The sequence below is a fragment of the Salvelinus alpinus genome, chromosome 1 (assembly GCF_045679555.1).
Source record: "Salvelinus alpinus chromosome 1, SLU_Salpinus.1, whole genome shotgun sequence".
In the NCBI taxonomy this organism is placed as follows: domain Eukaryota; kingdom Metazoa; phylum Chordata; class Actinopteri; order Salmoniformes; family Salmonidae; genus Salvelinus; species Salvelinus alpinus.
Genome location: NC_092086.1, coordinates 33,145,873 through 33,155,495, shown reverse-complemented (window position 1 = coordinate 33,155,495; position 9,623 = coordinate 33,145,873). Strand labels below are relative to the sequence as shown.

At 42.6% G+C, this 9,623-nt stretch overlaps 2 protein-coding genes across 2 annotated transcripts; both read left to right on the top strand.

Moving 5' to 3' along the window:
• Positions 1 to 586: 586 nt before the first annotated feature.
• LOC139567809 (phosphoinositide-interacting protein-like) lies at positions 587 to 1,961 on the top strand. The gene has a single exon (XM_071389346.1). The coding sequence runs from the start codon at positions 651 to 653 to the stop codon at positions 1,071 to 1,073; it is 423 nt and encodes a 140-aa protein (XP_071245447.1). The 5' UTR covers positions 587 to 650; the 3' UTR covers positions 1,074 to 1,961.
• Positions 1,962 to 2,674: 713 nt separating this feature from the next.
• On the top strand, positions 2,675 to 4,610 carry LOC139573651 (transmembrane protein 238-like). Its single transcript, XM_071397348.1, has one exon. The coding sequence runs from the start codon at positions 2,889 to 2,891 to the stop codon at positions 3,411 to 3,413; it is 525 nt and encodes a 174-aa protein (XP_071253449.1). The 5' UTR covers positions 2,675 to 2,888; the 3' UTR covers positions 3,414 to 4,610.
• The last annotated feature ends 5,013 nt before the right edge of the window (positions 4,611 to 9,623 follow it).

Below are 9,623 nucleotides of genomic sequence, written 5' to 3'. Positions count from 1 at the left end.
TATAATATTCAATTGATTTTATTTGTAGAATTTGGCCATCAGGCCCCATCAAAAACAGTCATGGTGGCCATAGCCCTTCCAACTGACATCTTAGAAAGAATAATGTACTGTTCCATTTTCCCATAATACATAGCCTAAAATGCCATGTGGGGAGAATATATTGTATGTCAACTGGAGCAAAGCAGAGATTGTCATGACATGGTGGAGGGACACAGCGGGATAGGGAACTACAGGGTGGGGTCACTGTTCTGTGTGGGCGTGGCTTTGGCCATAGTAGTGGTTTTGACAGTAGTCATCAGAGGAGCAACCAGCCAGCCTCTGACCAACACTGGGCAAAGAGCGACAGGCGAAGCGCCTAATGGTAAGTGAGGACATTGTTTTTTTAATGGTTTTGAATTAAATTGGAGACTACAGGATTTGATTGAATGTAAAAATGGGATGGAATTTCTTTTTACATGTGGTTTTATTGCAATTTTATTAAGTCAAATAAGGTCTGAAATGGTGAGCTCTGCAATGACAGATAGGTTGATAAAATAGTAAACCGTACATCTCTGAATGTATGTCTGTGAAGTATCAGTGATTGAAAAAGTCCTATACTTTTAAGTGGTGTCTGTTCTGATTTGTTATCCCTTCCTCAGCACAACCCAAGGATGCAATCCACAGTGGTTACGGTGTCAGACATGGATCGTAAAACCAGCCGCACCAGCACCAACCATGAGACCCAGGACACTGAAGCAACGACCCCACTGAACCATGTCCCTGACGGGGTCACCCTGGGCACTGACGTCCCCTGCTGGTACTACTTCACCAGGCCCATCCTGGCCATCCTTATCGGCGGAGTGCTGTTCGGCTTGGGCACGGCCCTCTCCCTGCTCTACTTCACCCAGGTGGGGAACGTGCCCTACCTGCTGGGTCCTGTGTTCCTTTCTGTGGGGCTCATGTTCCTGGTCACGGGGCTGGTGTGGGTGCCCGTGGTGAAACAGAGACTAGAGCACAAGGCTCTGACCAAGGTCAATGGCAAGGCGCTTCAGGTGCACGAACAGCACCGAAGAGCCATGGACTCTTCAAGCTAAAACTATGTTGTTTTGTAGAGTAGGTCAACCGTGTTAGTGGGGTTTTCTCCCAACATAATTCTGGAAAGCACACTTCCTAAAAGATGTATAAATGTGTGAGGAGGTATAACATAGATGGATTTGTATTTATTAAACCTTTATTTATGCAGGTTAGTCTTCATATAGATTCCATTTTGCAAGAGAGACCTCTGTGAAATGCGATGTTTATCTGCTGTATGTAGCTGTCCTCTATCTAGCCCCTAATACAAATATGGGATTGAATGACCTCGTCCTGTAAAAGGGAACATCATGTGATTGCTCTGTTGGAGGGTTTTAACATGATCAGAACATGGCCGTGCTGCTGCGGCCCAGGCTATCCCATCTGTCTGTCTGATTGTGATCTGTAATAGTTGTTGTTTTTCCACCATAAGCTGCTGTTTGCCTTGTAGCTGCTGTTGTAGTGGATTGCTAAATCCTTTAGAAACAGGATTACAGAGTCAGAAAATTCTACCGGACAGTATTATAGCTGATTGTTGAACTCATGATGGACAGTTGGACACTGATTGGTAGTGGGTGCACCCTCGCTCTGTCCCTCAATACTGCTGCTGGATTAAATAATCTAACCTTTTATGTTTCTGGGTCAAAAAGGCTGTGTCCATCTGGTCAAAAGCAAAAAAATGTTTAAAGGAGGTGGGGCCAGTGGGATTTAAATTTGGTCTAAGTTAGCCAAAATGTTTACATTTTTACCTAAACTTGAGATGTTAGTTTTACATTGCATTGTGCATTTGTTCATTCAATCATTCATGTAGGCTACTCTGATTCCATGTAATATCCAACATTGTGAGAGCAGCAAGTCTTCAGGTACCCTTTATCTTCTTTCTAAATGTGTAATTTTATTTATGAACATAATGCAGCAATTGTGTAATGAATAATAAATTATATTTGATATATTAGTCTTTTATTTTCAATGTACAGTAATAAATTGTATGGGGGCACATGTTTTTCTGTACAAAAGACCACAAGGTGGCAATAGGCCTACACGCCATTATTTAGCAGTCAGGTGAGAGGTTGGGTGTATAACATTATACTAAGGCTGCAGACAGGCAGTCCAAATCATATTTTTTCCCACTAATTGGCCAATCAGATCAGCTCTGATAAGGATCTGTGAAAAGATCTGATGGGATTGGTCAAACGAGTAATTAGTGGAAAAAATATCAGAATATGGCTGCCTGTGTAAACACAGCCTTAGAGGCTTTTGTGTCTGTCATTACTGTTTTAATTTATAGAAACAATCTGGCTGTGAATAGATTTCTGCCATTATGTTCTTTAGAAATGAGGGAGAGAAACACGTAATGAGTCAAATGTTGTCCAGAATGTCATTCCACAGGTGAAAGGAATATCATGATGCTTGTAAACAGACCTTAGTGTGCCATGTTCGGCGTCTCTGCATATTGGACTGATGACCGATATCTAGAAAATCAGAACCATCATGGCTCCTTTCTAAAATGTATGTCTCACATGTCCTACCTCCTTTACAGTATTAATATGGCTGGTGTCATGCCAGTATCCCGTCTACCCAGCCCTCCCTCACCTGTCTACGGCTACCACGCCCCACCTCTCTCTGTGCTGTGCCCTGTGCTGTGACACAGGAAAACCTGAATAGGGGCGAGCTTCCTCACCTGTCTCACCTTACCTGTTCAAACAAACGGCTCCGTTTGAAACTCTACCCCAACCGAATTCACCGAATTCCACCAGGAAACCAACCGCAAATGATAGTTAGAAAAGGTGGTCTAAACAAAGTATTTGTTAGGCCTATCTCCAAGCCAATTTAGAGACATGGAGCCGACGTACCGCGGTCTTGGGCGCTGTTCCTGCGCCTTTTGGTTGGCAGTGTCCTTCGACATATTCGGGCTGCTCGTTCTTTTGATCGGTGTTTTTGCGGACATATTCTTCTATGACTTTTTAATCTACGCCGGGGCCATCATCATCTTCCTCAGCCTCGTCTGGTGGGTGTTCTGGTACACGGGCAACATCGAGGTCCCCCCGGAGGAGCTGGAGGATGACGTCGGGCTCTTGAAGAAGGAGCGGGGCATCGCAGGTGCGGTGAGGCGGTTATCCAGCCGTCTCTCCAACAGTGTCAGGAACTCTCTGCGGCGGAATGGAGGCCCCCCCCGCGGGGTCGCGAGAAGGGCAGGGACCGGGCTGTCTACGACGCACATGAGGGATGCCCAACAGCAACCGAAGCCCCCGCCTGTCGTATTGACGATGGGGCCGCTTTATGAGGACATGCACACGGTGTCTGCATCCGTGGACACTGACATACCTGTCCCGCACACAGCTACAGAGACCTCGGCCATATGATGCGCAATGCGCACAAGGTTAGCCTATTATTTTCAATCGGTCATTAAGCCATTTAGGCTATAGCCTAGGGATACATTTTGTTATTGGATAGGCCTAATTTTCATTAAACATGTGCATAGATTATAGGTTTTATAGGCCAACTTCATTCTAGGCTATTGTTTTTGCTTGATAATAGCCCACAACTTTGATCCACAATTCAGTAGGCTATAATGTTCCTTATAATAAAATTAAATGACAATGTGTTTCAGTGAAAGAAACTGTGTGATCTAATGGAAACAGACTTCCTTTATCTTTCTGTTAACCATTAACGTCATTGAATGGCAGTGCACGCCTAAAGACAAGCCCTGTTCAAACAATAAAACTGTTTCTGAGAGGGCGAAATAGAGCTGCTGCTACATGAAACAAAGAAACGTAGGTTGACCAGGAATTGTCTATTTTAGGAGTTAGGACACATTTTTGACATCGATCTAAACTGATGTAAGCTACAGTATGACTGTATGTTGCAACTATGACATGAGGTGACCATATATTTTGTCCAACAGAAGTTAGAGGCTTGGCAGCACTGAACCCCATAAGGACATTTCACTTGTCCATCTCACAATGTTTACAAGCTAATTTCGTTTTTAATATTGTCCTATGGGATTTTTTCTTTGAAACATTTTGTTTTTAAAATCAAATTATGCTCCTCAGTGAGGACTTTTTGTTTGTTTTATGTTAATTTTGTGAATACTTTGTGGATAATTGATGCAATACTTTGATAATACAGAGATTTTTTTCTAGCAAATATGTCAGATTTTCATTTTTAGGTCTAAGTGCTACTGAGAAGGTGCTTGTGAACTTGACCTGGCACCTGTATTCTACATCCCCGTCCACAGTGGTGATAAGCAATATAGCACATTAACGACCTTTGTACCCTATGGATTTCCCTACCTTTATTTATACAGACATTACTTTTGTATGTCCATATGGCTGCCTCATCATGCTTTATGATTCCGAAGGTGAAAACAAAAACCTTTTACCTGTTTGTATTTCCAACTGACAATTCTCAGATTTTTGCCAAACACAGTACCTACACATTGACTAGAATAACATATGAGTGTTACTGTGTGGAATGACAACACTTTGATTATCTACAATAGGCTAGCTTAGACCTTGACACCTTGTTACTCCACACAATAAAGTATGGGAGCGGTGTACTGTACTATGTTTTTGAGCTTCAGTCAGGGTCCTTTTATTACATTGACAGTGATTATATGAGGAACTCAAAAGTTTTTTTTAATGGCTGAGCAATACTACAGATGTAGGATCTTAATTTGATCACCTGGTTGCAGGAGAACCTTCCTGGTTTAAGAAGGCTTCTGAAGTTTGTAATTTCCAATTCCACTAATGAAACTTGTCCATTAATTATAATCCACATAACAATTCACATTTCTTGTTGCTGCAGGATTATTTTCCTGCTGTAGCAAATTGGTTCAAATTAAGATCCTACATCTGTAGGCTACCCTGCCAAATTTCAGGTGGCTGAAATTTTGGACATTTTACATATACTACATGATAGACTTTTGTATGAAGAAATAATCCCACAGATCTCAAATCATTAGTCACCAAACAAAGGATCAATCACAAACAAACGCTTTGTCAGTCAGCAACAGTGGTGACCTGTCGTTCAGGGCAGGTGGTGCTTTTGAGCCCCACATTTATAGCAAAAAAAGCATTTTTGGGGGGGGGTTACCTATTTTGGTATTAATACGTGTCACATATCAGTTTGCAAACAATGTAAAAATATAAATTTAAAAAATCATAATAATAATTTAGTTAATAAAGCTGCATACAAACATGGTCTATTTTTTGCTCTCTTGAGTAAGGCAGCTCCAAAATACAGGTGTTTCAGCCTAGCTCAGTGCTTTCTGTGGTGGTGGTGCAGCCAGCGGAAAATACGGAGCGTAGGGGTTGGCAGTGTTCTCAAGTTGCGCCTTAATTTGCTCAGTTTTCTGTCACTCATGGGGACACTACGTCACCGCCAACTCTAAGCCCCATGGGTGCTGCCATAGAGTTACATTAGAAGTGCCCATCCAAGAAGTCTCAAGGTCATTGGCCACAGATAAAATGTCAAATCACGTTATATCTACAGTAGCTTTGAATGGACTGATCATGTCAATGTCATACTTTCAAAATCTTAGCTAGCAGTCATCATCATTAATCAAGTCGACAATCTACAGGGAAATCCTTTTTAATCCTTGTCATATGAAGATAAATAATAGATAAAAACGTATCGGTACTCATCGGCCATTGGACATAAACACTACACATCAAGTTGGAAATTGCAAATTCAACAATGGTTTGGAAGGAATCAGTGGCTAACTGCAAGCATTGCAAAGCAATCACTAGCCTGCTCTTCAGTGGAGTGGCTGTGTGGTCCCAAGTCTGGGTTTAAGGTTCTATTTTCCAAGCTTAAAATGATAAACATTCAACATTGGCCATGCTGTCAATCCAGCATGATTTCTGCCGTGCTCAAAACAACTGTTAACTCGGAACTGAGAAATCTGACTTCAGTGAGTTCAAGACAACTGTAAACTCGGGGAAAAAACAAGCTCCGACTGGGAAAAGACTTTTTGAACGGTCATCCAACTCAGAATTGTTAGTCGGGAACTTGGGCCTCTTTCTAGAGCTACGACCTGAAGATCCCTGACGCGTTCATGATTCAACCTTGTTTTTTTCTGAGTTCCCAGTTGTCTTGAGAGCACCATAAATCCAGAGAATGCCAGACTTTGATGACAAAATTTGCCCACAAATGACCACTGCGCCACCTTCCTGTTCAAGTGAGCACAGCACAATAAGGTGAGTCCAAAAATGTCTTGTATGCTGCTGCATAAATTATGTAATATGACAGGGAGATATGTATACTGTTGCTAAGAAAGTAATACTAAGTGTATGTTGTGTAGTAAGCTGTTAGTAACCCATGTGCCTCACCCTAATAATTTGGTCCATTTTCCCCTCTTAATTTCGCCTACTGTTCTGACTTGGTGGTACACATGTAGCCCATAACCTGTTTTAGAGAAATGTAATCATCGAATATTGGAAGAGCTTTCATTGTCTGCTTATATGCCCCCTTTATTTATTCTATGGTTCTGACTTGTTGTACAGGGAGAACACTGTAAGAACAGCCCATGTTAGGAATTCTGTCACTGTACATTTCAAAAGTTATCAACAAATAGTTATATTGACTTTGTCTGTCCTAGCTCGCTCATTAATGTCTTAATCGAAATTACGGATTGCCTCTTATCCACTTGTCGTCCCCTTATGCTATAGTTTGTACATCTCAATTGTCAATAGAAACCACATTTGTTTAAGCAAGTCAGCCATATCAGCTATGTTTTTTTAAAAGGCAGTAAATGAGGCTGAAGGAAATGTTTAGCTGCCAGACAAGGCTCCGCTGATAGCCAGGTGTAGCAGTGGTAAGGTGTTGGGACTGCTGTTGGGACAGATTTATGTGGGTCCTAACAGTTTGTGGGCTCAACAAGAGGCAATGGGTTCAACAAGAGGCAATTATGCTAAGCTTTGGTATGGAATTCCCCTTCCTGTAACTATATCTGGCCTGCCAGCCATGTACATACCGTACATACAGTGTCTTCGGAAAGTATTCAGACCCCTTGACTTTTTCCCCATTTTGTTACGTTACAGCCTTATTCTAAAATTGATTAAATTGTTTTTTTCCCTCATCAATCTACACAAAATACCTCATAATGACAAAGCAAAAACAGGTTTTTAGAAATTGTTGCACATTTATATTGTCAGGCGTGTGCGTACTTGTGCTGAAGTCAGGTGCAGGAGAGCAGAGAATTGTGAACAGGCGCACACTTTATTTCGGCAGGAGAGATATACAGACTGACGCAACCTCGTCCAAAAAAACTCCAGCCAACAAGGCAAAGTGTATAATGCGCTAAACAGTCACAACACATCAAATGTATACAAAACAGGCTTTGTGAAAATAACACGGGAAAAACGCACACAAGCCTAGTGCGTTCAAAAACACATAACACACAAACAATCTTCCACAAAGACATTAGAGGGAACAGAGGAATAAATACATGTAGTGTAATTGGGGAATGAAAACCAGGTGTGCAAGGAACAAGACAAAACAAATGGATACATGAAAAATGGAGCGGCGATGGCTAGAAAGCCAGTGACGTCGACCACCAAACGCCGCCCGAACAAGGATAGGAGCCGACTTCGGCGGAAGTCATGACACATATATATATATATATATTGTGGAAGGACCACCAGAGGGCAGGCTGGACTCACGGATAGTAGCCCAACTAGGCATGTGAGTCAAGGGGACCTGAGGCAATTAAGCACAGTTGATGGTACTAATGACCTATTATCTTTTCCCTACAAGAGAGAGGAGGGAACCAGCAAGAGGGAGGAAAAACCTATCTCTGGAAGATGGCTACCAAGAGAGAGAAGCTAACCACGAAGAACCATTAAGACGGTGACAAACCCGTGACTTTTGTTGTAGTTTAAAGATAATTGTGTTCCTGTTTCATCTGAAGAAGATGTATGTTTTTCCTTGGGAGATTTTCATTGATTATGTTGGAGTGTTTGTATTGACCAAAATCCCTCAGTAGAGAACTGTGTTCAATCAAGAATCCAACTCCTGACTCGTTTATTCCACCTTTCCGCTTTAGAGTGACGCATATTACATTTACATAAGTATTCAGACCCTTTACTCAGTACTTTGTTGAAGCACCTTTGGCAGCGATTACAGCCTTGAGTCTTCTGTATTTGGGGAGTTTCTCCCATTATTCTCTGCAGATCCTCTCAAGCTCTGTCAGGTTGGATGGGGAGCGTTGCTGCATAGCTATTTTCAGGTCTCTCCAGAGATGTTCGATCGGGTTCAAGTCTGTGCTCTGGCTGGTCCACTCAAGGACATTCAGAGACTTGTCCCGAAGCCACTCCTGCGTTGTCTTGGCTGTGTGGTTAGGGTCGTTGTCCTGTTGGAAGGTAAACCTTCGCCCCAGTCTGAGGTCCTGAGTGCTCTGGAGCAGGTTTTCATCAAGGATCTCTGTGCTTTGCTCCGTTCATCTTTCCCTCGATCCTGACTAGTCTCCCAGTTCCTGCCGCTGAAAAACATTCCCACAGCATGATGCTGCCACCACCATGCTTCACCGTAGGGATGGTGCCAGGTTTCGTCCAGACATTACGCTTGGCATTCAGGCCAGAGTGTTCAATCTGTTTTGTCTGATGAAACCAAATCTTGTTTCTCATTGTCTGAGAGTCTTTTGCTGCCTTTTGGCAAACTCCAAGTGGGCTGTCATGTGCCTTTTACTGAGAAGTGGCTTCCGTCTGGCCACTCTACCATAAAGTCCTGATTAGTGGAGTGCTGCAGAGATGGTTGTCCTTCTGGAAGGTTCTCCCATCTCCACAGGCACTCTGGAGCTCTGTCAGAGTAACCATTGGGTTCTTGGTCACCTCGCTGACCAAGGCCCTTCTCCAATTGATCAGTTTGGCCAGGCAGTCAGCTCTAGGTAGAGTCTTGGTGGTTCCAAACTTCTTGCATTTAAGAGTGATGGAGGCCACTGTTCTTGGGAACCTTCAATGCTGCAGAAATTGTTTGGTACCCTTCCCCAGATCTGTGCCTCGACAAAATCCTGTCTCGGAACTCTACGGACAATTCCTTCGACCTCATGGTTTGGTTTTTGCTCTGACATGCACTTTCAACGGTGGGACCCTATATAGACATGTGTGTACCTTACCAAATCATGTCCAATCAATTGAATTTACCCAGGTGGACTCCAATCAAGTTGTAAAAACATCTCAATGATGATCAATGGAAACAGGATGCACCTGTTCTTCTGTAAATAAGGTATTTCAGTTTTTTATTTGTGTTATGAGAATTATGTTCTCAATGTTCATAAACTGAACTTCAATAAACTACTCGGTCTGTTACTAAGAATCTGTAAGGTTCTTGTTGAAATGAAACAGACAGAGGCCAGTCTACAATAGTCAGAATGTTTATTTACGAGAGCTCTGCCCATCCTTACATGTACATTGGTTTATATACCTCTCATTTCATCATAAATGTCCCTCCTCCTCTCAGACAATATAGTTCACAAGTCTTCTCCTACTCATATATTGCCTGCCACCTGTTATACAATCTACTACAAGCCCAAGGTTTCTCCCCTCCCTGGGTGGGGAGACTTCCTTCCCTGT

Coding starts and splice junctions, on each gene's coding strand:
- LOC139567809 (XM_071389346.1), top strand. CDS start 651: ATGCAATCCACAGTGGTTACGGTGTCAGACATGGATCGTAAAACCAGC.
- LOC139573651 (XM_071397348.1), top strand. CDS start 2,889: ATGGAGCCGACGTACCGCGGTCTTGGGCGCTGTTCCTGCGCCTTTTGG.